The sequence below is a fragment of the Gossypium raimondii genome, chromosome 12 (assembly GCF_025698545.1).
Source record: "Gossypium raimondii isolate GPD5lz chromosome 12, ASM2569854v1, whole genome shotgun sequence".
Taxonomy (NCBI): Eukaryota; Viridiplantae; Streptophyta; class Magnoliopsida; order Malvales; family Malvaceae; genus Gossypium; species Gossypium raimondii.
The window spans coordinates 4,504,574-4,527,838 of record NC_068576.1 but is presented as its reverse complement, the minus strand read 5'-3'; the positions used below and the strand labels follow the sequence as shown (position 1 = coordinate 4,527,838).

The 23,265-nt window shown below is 33.9% G+C and overlaps 2 protein-coding genes across 2 annotated transcripts; both read right to left on the bottom strand.

Moving 5' to 3' along the window:
* Positions 1–16,974: 16,974 nt before the first annotated feature.
* On the bottom strand, positions 16,975–18,164 carry LOC105762937 (ubiquitin-conjugating enzyme E2 10). The gene is made up of 4 exons (XM_012580914.2): positions 17,901–18,164; positions 17,659–17,786; positions 17,391–17,495; positions 16,975–17,300 (listed from the first exon to the last, which is right to left on the bottom strand). The coding sequence occupies exons 1-4, from the start codon at positions 17,968–17,970 to the stop codon at positions 17,157–17,159; spliced, it is 447 nt and encodes a 148-aa protein (XP_012436368.1). The 5' UTR covers positions 17,971–18,164; the 3' UTR covers positions 16,975–17,156.
* A 681-nt stretch (positions 18,165–18,845) lies between these two features.
* Positions 18,846–23,058, bottom strand: LOC105762936 (rac-like GTP-binding protein ARAC3). The gene is made up of 7 exons (XM_012580913.2): positions 22,823–23,058; positions 21,833–21,920; positions 21,628–21,737; positions 21,475–21,538; positions 19,627–19,691; positions 19,442–19,507; positions 18,846–19,360 (listed from the first exon to the last, which is right to left on the bottom strand). The coding sequence occupies exons 1-7, from the start codon at positions 22,919–22,921 to the stop codon at positions 19,256–19,258; spliced, it is 597 nt and encodes a 198-aa protein (XP_012436367.1). The 5' UTR covers positions 22,922–23,058; the 3' UTR covers positions 18,846–19,255.
* Positions 23,059–23,265: the final 207 nt, after the last annotated feature.

Below are 23,265 nucleotides of genomic sequence, written 5' to 3'. Positions count from 1 at the left end.
GCAACACAATTCTCAAATGTTCTGCATGCTTATTTTCATCTCGGGAATAAACCAGGATATCATCAATAAAAACTACCACAAACCTGTCTAAGTACGGTCTAAATATCTGATTCATCAGGTCCATAAATACTGCAGGTGCATTAGTCAGCCCAAAAGGCATAACCAAAAACTGGTAATGCCCATACCTGGTTCTAAAAGCTGTCTTCGGTACATCTGACTCCTTTACCCGTAACTGATAGTAGCCCGATCGGAGATCAATCTTTGAAAATACAGTGGCACCCTTCAACTGGTCAAACAGATCATCAATCCGAGGCAATGGGTACTTATTCTTTATAGTGACTTTGTTGAGTGTTTAATCAATACATAATCTTAAGGACCCGTCCTTCTTCTTCACAAATAGAACCGGAGCACCCCAAGGTGAATGACTCAGTCGGACAAAACCCCTGTCAACAAGTTCTTGCAACTGTGTCTTTAACTCCTTTAATTCCGTAGGAGCCATATGATACGGAGCTATGGAAATTGGAGTAGTTCTCGGAATCAGATCTATAGAAAATTCCACTTCTCTTTCTGGTGGCAACCCTGGTAATTCCTCTGGAAATACATCAGAAAATTCACATACAACTGGCACTGCCTGTATTTTTTACTCGGATACCTTAGTGTCTAACACATATGCCAAATAAGCATCACACCCTTTTCTGATACACCTCTAAGCTGTCATCACTGAAATCACATTAGATAATTCCCCTGTCTGTTCAGATTTAACCCAAAGTAATTCTTCATTAGGACACTTCAGAACAATATATTTCTGTTTACAATTTACTACTGCATCATGCTGAGTTAGCCAATCCATACCCAATATCACATCGAACTCATCAAAAGGGAGTAACATCAAGTCAGCCGAGAAACAATAACCTCTTACCATCAGTGGACAATTTTTACAAATTTTATCCACTAATACAGACCGCCCAGGGGTTCGAGACTTTAACCACAAATTCAAGAGGTTCAATAGATAAATTTTAACAAGTGCAAGTTTAACACATATATATGAATGTGTAGAACCAGGATCAATCAATGCAGTTATATCAGTATCAAGTAAAGAAAATGTACCAGTAATAACATCATGTGCTGAGGCCTCTTCTCTAGCACGAATGGCATATGTCCTAGCAGTGCTCGTGCCTCGTGCCTACCGCGCAGATCTTCGTAGTTCCTCGACTACCACGACATCACCAAATGGTCGAGGTGGTCTACCCTCAAACCGGATTACTCGGCCTCGATGTCTGCTCAACTTCTTTTTCACCTCTTTCGGACAATCTCGAGGAAATGATCGAAAGAACCACATCGGTAATAAGCCCCACTCTTTGATCGGCATTCACCAAAATGAAGTTTATTACAAGATCGACATCTCGGCTTAGGGGTGCCAACACCGCCAACACCGTCACCGATGGAGTGGAAGGTCTTGGATTAGTGCGTTGAAAACCTCTCTCTACCCGAATACCCAAAGGGTACGAGGTAGAACGATCCGGTATTTCTTCGCTTTTTGAGGCGTAAAACCGATTTTTCCATCGATTTTTACTGAAAACCCGAGCTTCTCTTTCAGCTTGTTTCTTTTCTTTGCTCAATTCTTCTGCTTTATAAGCTCGCTCTGCCAATGTAGCAAACTCTCGAATTTCAAGAATTCCAATCAGTAGCTTAATTTCTTCATTCAACCCTTCTTCAAATCGTTTGCACATTTCAGCCTCTGACTGTGCCCATTCCCGAGCATATTTACTCAATCGGACAAATTTTCTTTCATACTCAGATACCGATCTGTTGCCCTATTTCAGCTCAAGAAATTCTTTTCTCTTCTGATCAAGGAACCTCTGGCTGATATATTTCTTTTTAAATTCGTTCTGAAAGAACTCCCATGTAATTTCTTCTTTTGGAACAACTGAAACTTTAGTATTCCACCAATGATAAGTCAGTGTCCTTTAGCGTTGAGACGGCACATTTCGACATTCCTCTGGTGTGCAAGATAATTCCTCCAAAACCCGAATAGTATTCTCTAACCAAAACTCAGCCCGTTCGGGATCATCATCAACTGCAGCTCTAAATTCTTCTGCCCCATATTTTCTGATTTTATCAACCGGAGCTTTCCCTTTTCTGATAGATTCAGTACATGTACCCTGTGGAATCTCGAGAACCGGTGGAGGAGTGGGAGGTGGAGCTTGAGCTTGCTGCACTGCAGGGTTAGTTCTTATATACTGAGCAAATCATTCATTCATCATTTGATAGAAGGCCATTTTAGCCTCTTCACTTTGGTCCCTTGTCTCGGACCTTCTACTACTAGTAGCTTCAACTTCTCTTTGTTCTGAAGCCGGAGCATGACTCCCGGCTTCCTCGGGTTGAGCTCGGTCGGCAGACATTTACTTTAAGAAAATCACATTTTAAATGGTCAGGAGATATCACACTATCAATAATAATTTAAATGGCATGTATAGCTAATCTCATATTTGCTACGTCGGTCCGAGAACCGGCTAAACCGTAGCTCTGATATTAACAAATGTAATGCCCCCACCCGTATTCGTCGCCAAATAGAGTATGAGGCATTACCAGATTTTACCGAATTTTTTTTTCAAGATAGATTTATCATATTCATAAGATAATTTCATCACATACCAAAACCAAAATTTGTTAGCCATACCAATGGCTAACCATACATTCATTTCACATTAACATCTAATTTACTAGCTTATACATGCCATTGATTTCCAAAATAAAGTTCCTTTATGTACCGAGATCTCGAGATTGATAGTGTGATGTGTCTCCGACCAAATCCGACCTCCGAGCTCTTAACTCTACAAAACCGGGGGAAAGGAAACAGGGTAAGCACTTTGTGCTTAGTAAGCTCATGTAACAAGAATTATACTTACCTAATATTTTCAATACAATGCAATAAACATTCAAACATCCATTCAATACATTATTCCCCTATCTTGCACAAACTCAACATTCAAGTTAGTTCCATAATTTCCATGTAACAATAATTTATACCATGATTGATGAGCTCATCAATACCATGATTTCCATTTCATTGTTATTTTTCCATATTTATCTTGTTGAACTACTCGGAAATTCGATGGATATTCAGGGGTACACCTAAGTGTACAAATCCAGGTCCGTCAATTCATATTCATGTGCGCACATTTCCATTTCAGAGAGCACACTCCCGCGAACCTCATCCTTACAGCAGGATTACCAGTCCAGGCTAAATCCCCTGTAATATAAACTCACAGAGTATTGTCGGGATTACCAGTCCATGCTAAATCCCCTACAACGACAATTACTCTAATGAGCTTGGATCTGAATTACCAGTCCAGGCTAAATTCAGACCCTAATTCGGATTACCCGTCTGGGCTAAATCCATTTTCCACATATTCTTCGGGAGGGCTATATCAGGATAGGATCACCCGTCCGGGCTAGATCCTTTTTACCGTCAATTCCTTTTCAGAGATCCATCGAATTTTCCTTTCATTCAACCGGGATTTATTTCCTCTTTTCATCCAGAATATCAATACTTCATCAGTTATCATACAATAAACATCCAAATCATATTCACATCAATAACAAACATTTCAAGCATTTATGAATATAATTCAAGTTACACGAACTTACCTCGATACTTGTTCGTAACCAAAAATCTACTAATCCCAAACTTTTTCTTTCCCTCGATCTTGCTTCGTATTTGAATTTTCTGGATCTAAATAAATAAATTTAATCATTAATCTAATACATTTCATGTTCATATGTAACTTTCTCTACAATTCCATTATTATTTAGAGTGCATTCAAAGCTGCCTCACTGAGTCACAGTCACTAAATTATTTATATATTGAGCTACAGAACTCTAAATTAAGATCCATTAATTTTCCCTGAAACTAGACTCACATATCTTCTTACCATAAAAATTTTAGAATTTTTGGTTTAGCCAATAAGTACAGTTTATTCTTTAAAGTTTCCCCTGTTTCACTGTATGACAGTTCTGACCCCTCTTCACTAAAAATTAATTATCTCACTGTACAGAATTAGGATGATACTTCCCTTTATTTATTAAGAAAATAAACTCATTAAGGATTCTAACCATATAAATTATAACTCATAATAATTTTTGTACAATTTTTAATGATTTTCCAAATTCAGAACAGGGGAACCCGAATTCATTCTGACCTTGTCTCACAAAAGCTATTATATCTCGTGATTTACACTTCCATTAATTAAACCGTTTCTTCTATGAGAAACTAGACTCAATAAGCTTTCATTCCATATTTTATTCATCCTCTAATTCAATCTCTACAATTTATGGTGATTTTTTAAAGTTAGAGTACTGCTGCTGTACAAAACTGTTTTAGTGTATGATGTTAATTACCATTTTTCCCTAAACTTTCAATAAATGATAATTTCATCCCTGCTCAATTAACCTCTCAATTGAGCTGATTCTTCTCAATTAACACTTTATCCCATCACTTTAAACTACTTTATAACCTTTGTAAATCAGAATTTCAGCACTAGACTTTGATTCCAAACATTTTCACAATTAGGTCCTACAAAACATTTCTATTGAATTTACCTAATAAAATCATCTCATAAACAAGTTAAAGCTTCAATTTCATTCTATTTCATCATAAACTTCCAGCACATATTCATAGCAACTTTCAACTTCATCCATAAAATCAAAAACTAATGAATTTAGTAATAGGACCTAGTTGTAAAAGTCTTAGAAACACAAAAATTACAAGAAAAATGCAAGGATTAACTCACTTGGTGCAAAAATTATGAAAAACCAGCTTGAATAAACCCTTAGGACGTTTTTATCTGATGAGAATGCAGAAAAATAAAGAGAATTCTAGATATTCCACTTTAGTCCTAACTTTTAAAGTAAATTTTGCAATATTCCAATTTTACCCTTAATTCTTTAATTCTCCTGGTTTTTCTCAGCATATCTCCTTTTGGAGTTATTTGCAATTCTCCTGGTTTTTCTCAGCATATCTCCTATAGTAACTTTTACACCTTTTTCAATTTAGTCCTTTCCCTTAATTGACTACCCAAACATTAAAATTTTCTAACGAAATTTTAATACCATATTACTAACACTTCATAAATATTTATAAAAATATTTTTGACTCGGTTTCTGAGATCAAGTCTCGATATCTTATTTTTACCTAATTTCTTCAGTAATTTCCTTTTTCTAACTAACCGCTTAATCAGTAAAATTTTTCTATCGATATTCTCATACGATTTTTCCTATCATATCAATATTCATGCAAAAATATTAAAATGAATTTCTCTTTAAATCGGATTTGTGGTTACGAAACCACTATTCCGATAATTTTGAATTTGGGTCATTACATACTCACCCCTACTCGTACACATAAACATGCAATCGAGTATATAGTTTTACATGTTTTAGCATGCTTTCAGGGAACTTATATACAACAACATACATAATAGATTTTGGTATATTACTAAACTCCCTTATTCGGCCCAAACACATCTTTAATAACTTTTCAAAATGGGCTCACATACCCAAACACGCGTCTATGTAACCCACACGGCCAGGCACACGCCCGTGTGTCATGACTGCCACCTTCAATTTTACACGAATTTACGGGTTTTCTGTTAGAGACACACACTTGATTTCTTTTGGGAGGTTGAAACCATGTCAACAATGCACATTCTGTACAAGACATCAACCTTAACTAATTAGCAAGAGTACACAAAATCGAACTTAGGAAATTCGGTCCTTGCTCATTAAGAGCATTCGACCAAAAGAATGACCATTACAAACCTGCCCCTAAACTAGGGCTTTCGGTCATTACCCTTAGAAACCTAACCCAATATTTGGATCCAAGTATGATGTGTCACTACTTCAAATCAAACTAACTTCAAAACATTTTTGCTAAAGCCTTATATACTTCTTACAAAGTTATAGATATAAAACATATTATAACTATTCCTTTGCTATAGTTTAAATGAAATCATTAACAGTTTATAATAACATTCAAGCTATATGGTGTATAAGTTCGAAAGAATAATTTCACTAAGCAAAATGTAAAACTTTAAGTCTAAACTTTGATCTTTAATGAAGATCTCATAAAAAATATTCTTAACAAAATAGAATTTCTTTATAGAAATCATTTCCAAAATACATTGATATGCCACCCCTATGAGTCATGCAAGATACAAAACAAAATAGTCAGCTCAGAAGAAGCAGCACTCTAGCGTAGTCCTTCAAACAAAGTCTTCTTTCGGTCAGTACGGCTAAGAAAGAAAAGGTAACAGGGTAAGTTCATACGAACTTAGTGAGTTCCAAAAAGGAAACATACATAATATTACTGATAGTACAACTGAACCTTTTTTAGGGACTTACATGCATTAAACATAGTACGCCTAATGGTGCATTCAGAACACAGACATACTCAGTATGTCAACTTACTTATCACTTAGGCTTATACTATATACCAACTTAATATAATGTAGACAATTTATTTTCATGTCAACCACGTACCTATAATTCATAATTGGAAGCAAATCATTCACTCTCATTCACATAAATTCTCCCTCTTATATCCTTATATCATTTTCATTCAGAATAACATGTTTTATCGTGATCTGCCAGTCTGGTTTGCAATATAGCTACTCTACCAGAGGTTACACAAACATATCTCATCATCTTTATCACCACATATCAAATTATATCATACATATTAGAAGTAGGTGGTAGTGACTTAAGCATAGAGGATGTTACTTACTTCATCTCACGAACAGACTGAAGTTAGACTGATGACTCTGGATAACCATTATCCACACATACTCTTTTCATCCATTATAGAGGAAGAATACTTACATTATATAAATTATAAAATAATGAAAATACAACACATGAAAGTAAGAAGTAACTCACTAGAAGCTCTAGCAAAACCTACAAAACAAGTCATTTGCCTTTATCACTTAGACCTTCGTTAGCTTCTTGAGCTACAAGAAAGATAATTATACATATCATATCATCAATTTATCAAATTTTATCATGCATGCAAGAATCGATAATACTTAATCGAGAATTAGAAATTTTCCTTCCTCAAAAAACATTATAACATCTATGCATCTAGAACAAAAAACACGTAAATGACTTTGAGGATAACTTAGGGTTCATCAATAATTACCAATGAGTTGGTACTAATGTACAAGTTGGTTGAATACTACGAACTTTCACTTTGAAGAAGTTTTCTAAACTTAAGTTTTTAGAGAGTTTCAGAGGAAATCAAGAAAGAAGAGGAAAACATAAAGGTGCTTAGAAAGACCACCGCTATCCTTATATACTTAAGCACAGAGACAAGGATTAGTGAAAAAATTAGATAATTCCATTAACACTCTTGATTCTTGTGATTAAGTGCACTTAACATAATTTAAGTCTTATCATCTACAATAGTCTAGTTCCGTTCTAACTAAATCCCAACTTAACTAATTGAATCACCATATTAATATAATAAAAAAATCTAAACAGTTGTGAATGTAATGAGTTCACCCAAAGCATCTAGGTTGGGCAAGTACTTAATAGAAGAGCCTGTCAAAACTTAGAGCTTTCCAAACTAGGATTTTGCCAAATAGCGCAATATACAAAATTTATACTTGGCCAAGACAACACTTACTCATATCTATCCTTATTTTACCAACTATACACCAAACAATAACCAAATACGAAGACTTCACCGGCCGGGCTGTTACAAAGAGGTTTTCGAAATCCTCAATTCATCGGAGGAGTAATCGTCACATGTTCTTCAGCTAAATAAAATAGCATAAGAAGAAACGATTTGTCACCAACTATTCGGCCAACCATCAACTAAAAACCTCTCAAGTAAAATCGAAAACAACATGCTTAAGCATAAAACGGATGACACTTATGAAAAATTATGATTATTATACCGAAACTCCCTAACCACGCACAGCCAGCAATGAAACCAAAAGATTAGCGACGGCTCTGGGAAAAATCAAGGTTTGGACTACAACAAAGTAGAATAAATGAATCGGAAAAAAGAAATAAGAGAAAGAAAATAAAATATTGTCAACGTGAAATTATGGAAAAACCGAAATGAGAAAGCAATAGTAGAGGGAGAGGACGGGAAGAGAAATTTCAACAACAAAAGTGAAAACAGAAAAGTGAAGAAAGTGGTGGAGAGGGGGACGGCACAAGGGAGAACTCTTAGGAGATAATCTTTCAATTAAAAAAAAACTAACTAATTAAATCCCACTAAATTCAATTTTGTTGCTATCCTTATTAGGTTGCTTAAAATTTGAAATTGACTCTCTTTTTGAGTGCATGGACGGCACAACAAGAAGGAAGCAAAAATAATTTCCACTTTAGACACAACGTGATTCAAACTTGGGACCGAAGGGAAAGAGAATGCTTAACCATCGAACCAACATGTTCATTCTTGTTAATAAACATACAAAAATTAAAGAAAAGCTAGACGTGCCGAGCCAAATATTGAGACAAAAATAATAAAAATTTCTAAGGAAAGTGAATCAAACACAAAACCTTAAGCAAACAACCAAAACACCTAACCACTGAACTAGATCAATTTTCTTGACACATTTTAGCACTCAATAATTAAAAACTTGGGGCATTACATAATTAAGTTAATTAACCTTAATTTAATTAAAAAAATTATTTTAATCAAGTTAATGATCATATAACCTCACCGTCCACTAATACATATTTTAGGATGGTATAATTGTTGTTTTAAACCTTTAGTTAATTGCAATTTAAGTCCCCAAGCCATTTACTAATTAAAAATCTATAGCGGCTGTACTTTACAATTTAGTCTATAGGCCCTAATTAATCACAATTTTGGTCAAATTGAATACCCAAACTTCAATAAACCTATATAATAACTCCGTATATATATTTATTTAATATTTACAAAATCAGTTTACGGAAATGGAATCCCAAAACTACAATTCCCAATGCCACTGGAAACTGGGTCGTTACAATATGCAACTAGATTGTAGGGTAAGTTTAGAAATGGTTCTAGAAGTCTAAACAACCTCAAATAAGCTTAAAAGATTTGTGGAACCTAAGCAATGCATTTAGCCTTTAAATGTAGCCTTCCTTGCTCAGGTCAGAGTTCCAACTCGGGTAAGGGATATTACTGCATGGTAGACTATGCTTTGAACCAACTAATCCATTTAACTAATGTAATACCCAAATTTTGCCCGACCTAAACCCAAGTATTAAAACCGAAATATAAAAATATATATATAGAAAATAAATATAATAAAAGTCTAATACAGTCCAGTATTACAAATCTAATAAAATCCAGGCCCATATTACATTCAGCCTACAAACTCAACTAACCCAAAATCACTGACATAACCCAATTACAAAATAGCCCCAACCCAAATTTCCTAATACCCAACCTAGTCAGCCCAATACACCACCTAATTACTTACTAGAAATTAAACCCAAAACCCACTAAAATCCAAACCAGCTAACCCTAGCCCAATATTGGAGGCCCAAATTCAAGTTTCCAAAAACACATAGGGTTTCTGGAACTTTTGCATTGTGGTCAAACCGAGGGTTCTCCACAAGCATCATGGTGTCTCTCAAGACGTCGTCCCACTCCAAATTGCACACATAATGACGCAACAAACATGCAAAGAAATGAAAGAGAAAAGAAAAATAACAAAATAGCAACAGAAAAGAAAAAATAGGAAAAAAATAGAAGGAAAAATGGATGTATTTTCGGGGCTATAAAACCCCATTTCTGTATTGTTACCAGGATCTTTTTTTTCCACGCATACTGAATACAAAAAAATCAAAAAAGGTGATTTACCATTTTTTGCGTCTTTCTACTGCACTTTTTTTTCTTCTTTCTTTCTTTGATACGAAAAAACAAAAAAGAAAAGGAAGAACTCATACCTGGGGTTACGGCGTCGCCGAATCCCTCCTCCGTTCGGATTGGAGTTGAATGGATGGGGGGGTTTTCAATTTTTGATGCGGCGCAGCAAGGATGGTTTTTGGGTTACTTAGGTTCAGTTTTTTTTAGTTTAATACATATTATTGAAAGGGCACCGTTTGGGCCTTGCTTCAATGACACCAAAACGGTGCCGTATTGAGCCATGACCCAATGACCTGATCCGATTGCAGTTTGACCCACGTGTTTTGATAGGGGAGGGTTATTTGCACTCCAAGTCCTCCTTGTTTGTGTTTGGTTTCAATCTAATTTATGTTGCTTCTTTACATTGGGGGCTGCACAATTTGTCGCTGACTTCATTTTAGTCCATTTGCAGTGCTGCGTTTTAGTGGGCAAGGAATATTTCCTATTTTAGTCCCTATGTTATTCGCGCTTTGTAATTTAGTCCTTTCATTTTATTTATTTTAGATTTTTCCCCGAAATTACTGCTTTAACGCCAATTTAGTCCTTTATTTGTTATTATTGCTATAAAATCATTTAGTTCACTAGCATTACTATTGTTATTAGGGGTATTAATATTATTAGTTTATATATTTACTTATTTTCATGTATGCACGTTATTTTATTTTATTTTATTATATACTTAGTTTATTTCAACTCTTTTATATATATTATTATTATTATTTATATTAAATTTTTCATCCCATATGTATTACTTATTTAAATTAATATATGTATATTATTTAATGTATTTTGATTTATTTTCATATAATATTTACTTTAAAATTTATCTAAATACTATTATTTTATGTAGTGTTTTTTTATTCTATTTTGAATACATTTCATACTTATATATATCTATATTGTTCATTTTAAAACTTTTTGTATGTATAAATTATTGATTATAATTTCTTCTTTTTAGTGTATCTTTAAAATTGATTAGTAATTCATTTGATTTTTGAATGTCATGTGATTAAAATCATTGTTACTATTCTTGTTTGAATTTATCTATTGCTTGTTTATTATTCTTTGGTGTATGTTTAGGTTACAATTTATCCTTTTACCTTGGACATTGCCGTTCAATCACATTACATTTGTTTTAAAGATTATGCTTCATTAAGGCATTAAAATCATTTTATTCCGTAAATATTCAAAATACTTGGTGTTCATGATTTTCGAGAGAATGGCGCCCTAACTTACTGGGCTTCAATTCTTTTCGTTAAATTTAGATATCCGAGTATCCCTTTTTAAATAAAATCGTACAGATCCTAAATAAAAGTTTTCTGAGATTTCAAAATGTTGGATCCTAACTCACTGGATATGACATGTTGCTACCTCGAATTAAGGGATTTTAAAATAAAAGCAATATTTGGTGTTTAGGAATGTAATGGCCCAAATTCAAGGTTATCGGAATAGTGGTTTCGTAACCACAAATCTGATTTAAAGAGAAATTTATTTTAATATTTTTGCATGAATATTGGTATGATAGGAAAATCGTATGAAAATATCGATAGAAAAATTTTACCGATTTAGTGGTTAGTTAGAAAAAGAAAGTAATGAAGAAATTGGGTAAAAATAAGGTATCGAGACCTCGATATCGTAAAATTGAGTCAAAAATATTTTTATAAATATTTATGAAGTGTTAGTAATATGGTATTAAAATTTCGTTAGAAAATTTTAATGTTTGGGTAGTCAATTAAGTGAAAAGGACTAAATTGAAAAAGGCGTAAAAGTTACTAGAAGGATTAAATAGCTCAATTGTTAAATGAAGAGGGACATAAATTGAAAATAAGCCCAAGAGAAGATATTTTGGGCGGCATACGCTGAGAAAAATCAGGAGAATTGAAGAACTAAGGGTAAAATTGGAATATTGCAAAATTTACTTCTTTAAAAGTTAGGACTAAAGTGGAATATCTAGAATTCTCTTTATTTTTCTGCATTCTCATCAGACAAAAATGTCCTAAGGGTTTCTTCAAGCTGGTTTTTCATAATTTTTTCACCAAGTGAGTTAATCCTTGCTTTTTTTCTTGTAATTTTTGTGTTTCTAAGACTTTTACAACTAGGTCCTATTACTAAATTCATTAGTTTTTGATTTTATGAATAAATTTGAAAGTTTCTATGAATATGTGCTGGAATTTTATGATGAAATAGGATGAAATTGAAGATTTAATTTGTTTATAAGATGATTTTATTAGGTAATTTCAATAGAAATTGATTTGTAGGACTTAATTGTGAAAAAGTTTGGAATTAAAGTCTAGTGCTAAAATTCTGATTTCCAAAGCTTATAAAGTAGTAAATTGATGGGACAAAGTGTTAATTGAGAAAAATCAGCTCAATTGAGAGGTCAATTGAGCAGGGATGAAATTATTATTTATTGAAAGTTTAGGGAAAAATGGTAATTAACATCATACACTAAAACAGTTTTGGACAGCAGCAGTACTTTAACTTTGAAAAATCACCAAAAATTGTATAGATCGAATTAGAGAATTAATAAAATATGAAATTAAATCTTATTGAGCCTAGTTTCTTATAAAAGAAACGGTGTAACCAATGGAATTGTAAATCATGAGATATAATATATTTTGTGAGAAAAGGTCAGAATGAATTCGGGTTCCCCTGTTCTGACTTTGAAAAATCATTAAAAATTGTACAAAAATGATTATGAGTTATAATTTATATGGTTAGAATCCTTAATGAGTCTATTTTTAGAATAAATAAATGGAAACATCATCTGAATTCTTTAAAATGAGATAATTAATTTTAGTGAAGAGAGGTTGGAACTGTCGAACAGTGAAACAGGGTAAACTTTAAAGAATAAACTGTACTTGTTGGCTAAACCAAAAATTCTAAAAATTTTATGGTAATAAGATATGTGAGCCTAGTTTCAGGGAAAATTATCAGATCTTAATTTGGAGTTCTGTAGCTCAAGATATAAATAATTTAGCGATTGTGACTCAGTGAGATAGTTTTGAATTCACTATAAATAATAATGGAATTATAGAGAATGTTACATATGAACATGAAAAATATTAGATTAATGATTAAATTTATTTATTTAGATCCGGAAAATTTAAATACGAAGCAAGATCGAGGAAAAGAAAAAGTTCGGGATTAGTAGATTTTTGTTTACGAACAAGTGTCGAGGTAAGTTCATGTAACTTGAATTATATTCTTAAATGCCTGAAATGTTTGTTATTGATGTGAATATGATTTGAATGTTCATTATATGAAAATTGATGAAACATTGATATATTTGATAAAAAGGGGAAGAAATCCCGGTTGAATGGAAGGAAATTCGATGGATCTCTAAAAAGGAATTGACGGTAAAAATGATCTAGCTCAGACGGGTGATCCTATCCTGATATAGCCCTCCCGAAGAATATGTGGAAAATGGATTTAGCCCGGACGGGTAATCCGAATTAGGGTCTGAATTTAGCCTGGACTCGTAATTCAGATCCAAGCTCATTAGAGTAATTGTCGTTGCAGGGGATTTAGCCTGGATTGGTAATCCCGACAATACTCTATGAGTTTATATTACAGGGGATTTAGCCTAGACTGGTAATCCAGTTGTAAGGATAAGGTTCGCGGGAGTGTGCTCTCTGAAATGGAAATGTGCGCACATGAATATGAATTGACGGACCCGGATTTGTACACTAAAGTGTACCTCTAAAAATCCATCGAAATTTCGAGAAATTCAACGGGATAAATATGGAAAAATAACAAGGAAATGGAAATCATGGAATTGATGAGCTCATCAATCATGGTATAAATTATTGATACATGGAAATTATTGGACTAATTTGAATGTTGAGTCTGTGCATGATAGGGGAATAATGTATTGAACGGATGTATGAATGTTTATTGCATTGTATTGAAAATATTAGGTAAGTATAATTCTTGTTACATGAGCTTACTAAGCACAAAGTGCTTACCCCGTGTTCCTTTTCCCCTGTTTTGTAGTGTTAAAAGCTCAGAGGTCGGATTTGGTCGGAGACGCATCACACTATCAACCTCAAGATCTCGGTATATGAAGAAACTTTATTTTGGAAATCAATGGCATGTATAAGCTAGTAAAGTAGATGTTAATGTGAAATGAATGTATAGTTAGCCATTGGTATGGCTAACAAATTTTGGTTTTGGTATGTGATGAGATTATCTTATGAATACGATAAATCTATATTGAAAATATATTGAAATGGATTGGTTGTGTCGGAGTGGTCTCGGTTTAAAATTTGTAGGGAAGATTAGATATTTATAAATTGGTTATATTGAATTTTAAAAAAAAATTATTCGGTAAAATCTGGTAATGCCTCATACTCTAATTCGGCGACGAATACGGGTAAGGGGTATTACAAGGAATTTCGAGAAATTGAACCCTAACTTACTGGGTTTTGATTTTTTCGTTAACCAAATATCCTTATCAAATGCATGGGTTTTAAAAAAGATAAACTTAATTTTGAATATTAGAAATGTTGCGCCCTAACTCACTGGGTGTGACATTTTATTTCTTTGAAATAAGAGGATCATATTATTCAATTCAATTTATTCAAGTTAAAAGGATCATATTTTAAAATCTTTTCAAATTTTCGACACTAAGACATTAAATAATCGATTCGGTACCAATTTTGGGCGTTACGAGGGTGATAACCCTTCCTCGTGCGTAACCGACTCCCAAGCCTATTTTCTCAAAATTCGTAGACCTAAAATTGTTTTCAAGGTGATCCGGTCACACCTTAATAAAAGATCGGTGGCGACTCCAATTTTTTATTTTTAAGTCGACAACTAATTTTTATTTTTTCAAAAAAGGTGGTTTCGACGACCAACTTAACACATCTCTCACACTGGTTTCAACACCATTCAATGCACAATATTCGAGGACATTGTTATGGTTGTGTATTTGTAATCTCTTTTCAGGAATATTGTTAAAATTCCTAAAAGCGATCACATTTCACACTCACATAGGTAGATCCCATCAAAGGTATTCCCGTAATTATAACACTCTAACATATCTATGTTATGGGTCTATTAAAACTATATTATTCATCCCTCCCTTTACCAATATGAATACCTAGCACTTTTTATCCTGTAATGATATATTATATATTATTTTATAATGCTAACAATCATATACTAATGATGTACCCTATTTCATTGAATTCAAGACTTGACGTTATATTAAACGATAACAATTATTTTTAGTGGAGCACAGTTGATTACTTTCATTTACTAACAACCTAATTCGTTTTCACTTTTTATTGATACCGTCACTTCATCTTGTTTAATTGCATTTCATTTTTACTATAGTAACTTTTCTAAGAATTATATTTTAATTTAATTATGTATATAATTTTTTTTCCTTTTCATTTTAAAAAATAGAGACCAAATGTGCATTATTTCATTTTTGAAAAATAAATTTTATTTTTATAGGAAGGTGCTTATCATTTAAAAAAAATAGAATAGAGAATAAAAATTATTTTTTAAAAATAAAAATAGAAAAGAATATTTAGAAACCCAAATGTAGTTTGAGCCTTGACTCTCTCATCATCAAAAACTGGGTGCTTAGATCTAATGTTGGTGCCCATGTAGTGGTTAGCTGTTGAGGATGTTAATATAGATGTCGGGTATGGTTGTCGAGAAGTGATCAATTATGCAGCTAAAATGATTTTTGTTGAGTGCATACAGCTTGTAAGCATGCTGCATTAATAAGTTTTTTGTTTTAGTTGTAATGTAATTTTGCTTAGTTGAAAATGATTAAATGGTTAAGTTTGATGGCAGCTTGATGTGTTTAGATAATGAATAATTTGTTTAGTTGACTTGTTTTAGTATACAAGTAATGTTTCACAAATTGCTAGACTGATTAGCGGTAATAATTGTGTTTGATAAGTTGATTGACTATAAAAAAACATGTAATGCTTTGTTGATTGGTAATGAAAATCTGTTTTTCATTCCTTGCTGCACGTTTCTGAGCAAGTAAATTGTTTCATGCTTCTTACACTTGTTCTCTGTTCTTCTTGGCTTAAAAATTCCAACAATAGGTGATTGGGTAATAATAGTTTCTTGGAATTTTGGTGAAATTCTTTGTATAAGTTGGCTAAGGTAAAAGAATGGTGGAGAGACTTGGCACTAACATTTTCACGCGGTCCTGCAAGAAAAAGTTCACAGCACCTCCTCCTGTTAATTCACTCTACGCAGAAACTAGTCAAAATTAGTCATGCTATTTGGCTGCCCTACCTGTTTGTTTCAAATTCAACAACTCGGTCATAGCCATACGGCCTCCGTATAGTTCATCACCAAAGCAATCTTCCAGGGCCTTCTGACCACCCTCGTAAGGCACCCAATTCTGGTGCCATATTGATGACACCTACCTTCACCTTTGCTTCTTCTAGGTGTGATGAGCATCGAAAATTTGTTTTGACATTTGTAATCACATCGTCACCATTAAAACGAGGAAAACTATCTTTGCTTCCCTGGTGGCAAACTTCAGATCAACACCACTAAAATGTGAATTGTAGTCGTCGTCTCTCCTTGATGTAATTGTGCCAGTATTTGGTATCTGCTGCAGATTGAGAGTTGCGATGTCCTTTAAAGCGAGCATAACTTGTTCATGCGATTCTGCTTGGTTCTGTAATCCAGAACGTAACGTGCTTTAATACCAAATAGTAAGATCAATTCACGGCGAGATAGGGTCTAGAGTTGTAGGGAAGTTGGAAGTTGGAAGTTGAAAGTTGAATAGGACAGAGGCTCTAATGGTGGAATTGAGACACAGAGAGAGAGGAAGAAGATGATGTCTCAAGAATGAGATTGTATATCATAAGAATTCCTTCATGTAATTACAATTACTATATTTAATTCTCTAGTAATTCACTTACAGTTTACAATAGAAAATCTTACTGACTAACAGCAGTTGACCCCACGCCTTCAGCGCTCACTATTTTACCCGTAACAGTTTGGTTGGCAGCTTCAAAAGGAAGCTAACCCAAGAGGATGCAAGTTCTAACCCAGGACAAAATAATGAAGTGAAGCCTGTATAATAATAATTAAGCTCAGAAGTGTTTTATTCTAAGCAAAATAGTTAGAGCTTGTTATTTCAGAATTCAAAGCCTGATGATCACAAACATTCTTTATTAATCAGCAACAACTTTTTGTTTGATAATATACTTAAATAAGCAAAGGTGGAAGAAGAGGATGTGCAGGTATATGGCACCTAAGTTCAGCCCATAGCATACTTCTGGGTCCAGTTTCGAGCTGTTGATTCGTACTTGAATTTGTCAGTTTTGCACAAATGAGCAATCTCCGGAACTAGAGGATCATCAGGATTTGGGTCTGTTAGCAGTGAACATATTGACAGCAAAACCTATAGAAAATAGAATATGTAAAGTTGTTTAGATATTTAGATATATAAGCCATTATGCAGTACCCCCAAATCAACCGACAAACTTACTACCTTAGATATGGTGAGTGCAGGACTCCATTGCTCTTTGAGAATGTCTAAGCAGATATTGCCATTGCTGTTTATGTTGGGATGGTAAACCTTGGTCCTGAAGGCAACCTGAAAACAGGTTTTTGTTGGAAAACAGAATAGGGTTAATTTGTTAGATAGTTGGAAACTGTCACAAGGACTCGAGCATGTTTTCTTATAAAAGAAAATATTTTTTTCTATGTTTTGGGAAAATTCCGACTAGGAAATTGTGAGTGCAGTTTAAGTTGTATACCTTGGGAGGTTTAAATGGATAATCAGGTGGGAAATGAATGGTTACAAGAAAAACACCACCAGCATAGGGACTATCGTTTGGACCAATGATGGTTGCTTGCCAATGGAACATATCCTCAGCCACGGGTCCTGAAAGTGCAGCCATAAATGGTTAAATTAATCGATAACCAACAATGAATTCGCAGTTGTGGCTAGGCTCAAGAAGGAAGACTTTTCTTCTTTCATTTTTATATTACTCTATACCTGCACTGCATGACGTTGGTGGATCTCTCTGCAAATCCTTCAGCTCCTTCAGTATTCTTTTCGACGCCATTAAAGAAAACTTTGAGACTCAGAAATGGGAATTCAACGAATGTGAATATTAAGTGAAATTACTTCACAGACGACCTTCATGGGGAGGATACTAATGTATTTAATGGTGGAAATGCAAGTTGCTAGGAAATAGAGGTCCACCAATTCTTTATCATAGTGATGCAAGTGGGCACAGTATATATTCCAGATAAAAAGTTTGCAGTACAGAATCAAGAAATTTAGAAAAGAAAAACCATGGAAGATGTTGAGCCATATAAATAGCACAAAGATATTTTTCATCCACTGAAACTGAGTGGTCATCACTTGATTCATGAACAGCACAAAGATGCCATTTCTAATCATCTTTCTCAACAATCTAGAGGGTCAAAGAGGCCAAATAGAATCATCTGTTTCTAAATGTCGTTTAAAACTTTCCAAGTCAACCATTTCATTCCACGGAATTTGTTCTTTCCGTAGACAAATTTCATGCTTAAATAGAAAATCAATATGTTGATAGTGATCGTATTCGTATGAAGCACCATATGACAGCCACCTTCCCCAAGGGATGGCTTGAATATCAAAAGCCGGGGAGGCTAAATCCATGTTGTATCTTGGAAACAGCTTCTTAGTTGCCACTACACTCTCCACCCACGTCGAGACAGGAAAAATATTCCTTCTTAGCTTAACTGGCTTCTCTGGCTGAGAATCTGAGAAAGCAAAGAAGTTGACATGTCCAAAGAGGCACCACAGAATTTGATCAACAAAATCTACCAAGAGAAAACGGATGCAAATATTCATTGTGAAACGATCTTCTGTCTTCACAAATCTCATCCCCCCCTTTTCCTCTTATTCGAGATCATAAAATTCGATGTTCCTGACAATCTTAAATACAATGGAGGACCAAAGTGGCAATGCAAAACCACACACATATATTAGCAAGTTCCTTTAAATGTACTAAGATCATATTACATAACAAGATACAAGGGAGAACAATAGGTTGTTCTCTGCAAATGTAGCCAATGGATCAAAGCATATCTAAACCCAAAGAAACTGAAGGGGATAATGTGCTTGTTGACAAATACATGAAAGACCCTTGATATACAAATTCAGAATACAATCCAAGAGAAAGAAAAAAAAAGGGACACATTTTGATGCTTGTAGAAAGTTCCCTAGTTCTGTCAGTTCAGACAACATACCAAAAGGAGCTATTTTCTCAGAGAGAAGAGATAATAGATATGGTGAGAAACTAACAGATTAAATGGCTAATTGTTCATGGTATCTGGCACCCATATCACTTCTTTGCATGATCACAATATTGAGCAGGCTTTTTGTGCCTTTCTCTTCTTTTTCTTCTTCTTCTTTGGAGGCTGGAGAACTACTTTGATGGCCGCATCAAAGACCGCTTTCACATTCTGTATTTTCAGAAGTAGTTTATCAACAATCTTTTCCAAGAGTCGAAAAGATAAGGCTGAAGATAAACCCAAAGATCGTACCTGTTGTGTTTTTGAACTACACTCAATGTAAAAAGGTGCTCCAATTAGCTTTCTCAATTCCTCACCCTTTGGGGGAAAAAAATCAAAATTAGGATCTCATGCTTTCAACAAAAATGACAGCATGATGCAACAATGCACATAACTCAGCAGTAGTTGTTACCATAAAAAGCATCTCTGATCAGTACCTGTGCTGTGGTAATGGGCACTGCACCAGGGTGATCTATGAAGAACTGTTTATCTTCTCGAAGATCTACAGTAAGAAAATTTAGTAGCTGTTAGAAAATCATAAAGATGGATGGATGGCTTTAAAGATAAATTTAGCAGTTTCCGATGTCAAATCAACATGGGAAAATGTTCCAGGAATATTTACTAAGGAAAGTTTGGAACAAGAATAAGAAATTACAATTTGAGAAATGAAGTGCTTTCATTAGCTTTAGGAAAGGTAAACTTCCATTAGATAGTTGCTTCATAGCTTTCTTTGTTATTCATCTGCCACATGGACTTTTTTTCCTCTTGTGAAACTAATATGCACTTCATTCCCCCACTATCCATAGTGAAATTGACAATTTAACTAACTCCAGACAGAGTGATGAACTCATATGGAAGTAAACCCAGAATATGGTTTCCATGAGAAAACATATTATAGGGCCCAGCTTAGAAATTTTGCGGTTATATTCTTTGTTTCCCATTTTCTTCAAATGTCATCATCTCAGATAATGAACATTTTATTGGGTTCATATTCCACTTCAGCATCTCATAGGCTTAGTTCACAATCAGTAACTTCACTATAGTTCCCAAAGATTTCCTTAAAACCAGTAAATAGTGCTCCCAAAATGAATGGCTTTTTCGGAAAGCAGATGGAACTTGTTTCGGTATTCCTTGGTCCCATGGCTAGGAGGAGGTAGGGCTGGGGAGGACATAAGAGCATCAAGATTATTAGACTAACTTCTAATATATCCTAAAGGATTACATTTCATGACTCACTAGGAGAAAATAAATTACTGGAAAACAACAAAATGTAGTCAATTGTAACTGGACTGATAAATTCAACTGGATTAAGCTAGTAAGTTTCCCCAAACTTGTCCCTCAAAGCATTCTTTTAAACACATTAAAAAACATACTAATTTGATATATAGGCTTCATTTAGCATTACTTTTCAAAAGCACTTTTGGGAGCCATAAGCAATACAAAAACAAGGCAACTTCTGAAGTCAAAAGTACTTTTGAAAAGTGTTTGTGTTTGGAAAAAACACTTCTGGAGTCAAATAACGTTTTTATCCCTCATTTATACCCAAATGTATTTTATGTAATATTTATATAGGGTATACATTATTTCCTTATTAAAATTTGTTTCAAATATATAACTTTATATATTTGATTTTGTAATGGCTATATTTTAATATTTAAAATATAGACTATATATTCAAATTAAATTTTAAAACAATTAATATTAATTGCTTAAATAATATTTGAAATTTATACCAAAATATTAATAATTAGTTACAATAAATCATTTTTATATTTTTATTGAAATATCATAATATTAATGAATTTTAACATCATTTAAATGCATATTTTATACTTTACAACATCATGTCTAAAAATGCACTTTTTTTACAGCAATACTAAACACTTGGATCTTAAAGCAAACCTTTCAAAAGCATTTTTCAAAGTCACTTTTTCTTAGCACTTTTCAAAAGCGATGCTAAACTAGCCCATAGTCGAAACAGATTGGTTTTAGGTGCCTTCACCAAGAAGGATAGTCAACTCGAGGCACTACACTACTTCACACACCAAGAGGAACTTCTACCCATTTCTCAAGGACAATGAACTCCCCTCCCCTCCAACCTCTTCCTTTCCCAGGGCACGGAAAATGTGAAGAAAAGGTGTTGGAAATGTTGTAAATTATGGGATTCATTAGGCTTAAACACAACTTATACTATATATATAGAAAAAGAGATTGATTGCAATAAGAGATGATGGAAAGGAAAAATAATTGATAAATGCAAAATAAAAATTGGAGTAGAATCTGACCAAGCTTAGTCCCAACAAGAATAATTGGAACACCGGGTGCATAATGTCTCAATTCTGGAATCCACTGTGGATTTGAAATAGATAAATATTAGCAGGTCAAGTAATTCAAATGTATATCTTCAAAAAAGGCCATGAAAAGCTTAATAGTCTCACTTTCTTAGCAACATTTTCATAGCTAGCTTTGCTAATGAGAGAGAATGCCAGCAAGAAGACATCTGCTCCACGATAGCTCAATGGTCTTAATCTATTGTAATCTTCCTGTCCTGTTCCATGATAGAAAAACTAAATGAAAACTACTAGAATATACATTGGAACTTAGAAGACACAGATAAGGAAAAATTATGGAATCGAAAGTTACCAGCAGTATCCCACAATCCCAGATTAACAGTGTTCCCATCCACTACCACATTAGCACTAAAGTTGTCAAAGACAGTTGGCACATAATCCTGTTTCCGAAGACATTGCACAAAATGGGGAAAATGTTTTAATCACCCTGTCCACCAGTCATCTTAAAGTAATCGCAACAATGAAGCAAGAACTAGACAGTCATGATTACAAAACTAGCATCAACCATAGCTATATGTGGTAAAGTTTTACAGAAAGAAGAAAACTCTAGCACAAGCATGTTCCTCACACCACTGGTAAGGACCAAAATAAAACCCCAATATCATAGCCATCACCCAAGATTCAGCCATGAGATCAACAATAATGAAAATCCCTAAATGGAACTTCCACTCTTCTTTTCTTAACATTCTTCCTCTATATCTTCTTTTCTGTGTGAATTGGTATTTGTGATATTGGCTTGCATCAGGAATTTTTATCAGGACTAATTTACAGATATAGCAATTTCTTTTCTTTCCTCTTTCTAGCAGAAAACTGGTGAAATTTCCAGTTTTAAGGTTTAACATTAATTAGCAGATTAAAAAACTAAGCATCCTTTATCCTAAGATGGTGCATCGAAACTAAAACAGACCAAATCATCACAAACTTGCAAACTATAAATATCTGCAAGTTTTTGCAGCGAAAATCCCCAAGAAATTGCTTAGATAAACACAATTTATGAAGAATGATTCAATTAGTCAGAATAATATTCTAAACCAAATTCAAGATCCCAATGATAAGTATAATCAAAGGGAAAAAAACAAATAAAGAAAATAAGAAAGCATCTTTGAGAAAAAAAAAAAAGGAACATTGACGACTACAAACCAGCATAATTTCCGTTTGGTTGCGGAGAAAATAGGGGGGAAATCCAAGTCAAAAAAAATCCTAAGGGTCAACTTTCTTTCTCTTGCCCGCATTTTCCCAAGATACCAAACAGAAAAAAGAAACCCTAAGAGTGAAAACTTACGGTAGGGAAAGTATTGCTGGTGTAGGAAATGAGCAGGCAAGTCTTGCCGACGGCACCGTCACCGACCGTGACGCATTTTATGAACCTGGAAGCACTCATCCTTACGCCACGCGTGATCCGCAGAAGTTGAGTCCGCTATTTCTCTCTCGCTCTTTGTTGTCTAAACCCAGACAGAGTGTTGAAAAGCAACCCAAAGTCGAGTGTTGTTGCTAAGGTACAAGAAAGAGGGAAGGATAATAATAATAATAATAATAATAATAGGATTATTTTTCGAGATATTATATAAATAATTTTAAATTTCGAATTAATAGACTTGATTTTTCCAATATTTTATCGGGAAAGAAGAGAAACATCATAGGTTGAAAAGGCAATTTATTTACTCTAAAAATAAAGATAATCAAAATCTGTCTTTAAAAATTATAAAAATTTAAGAATAAAATATA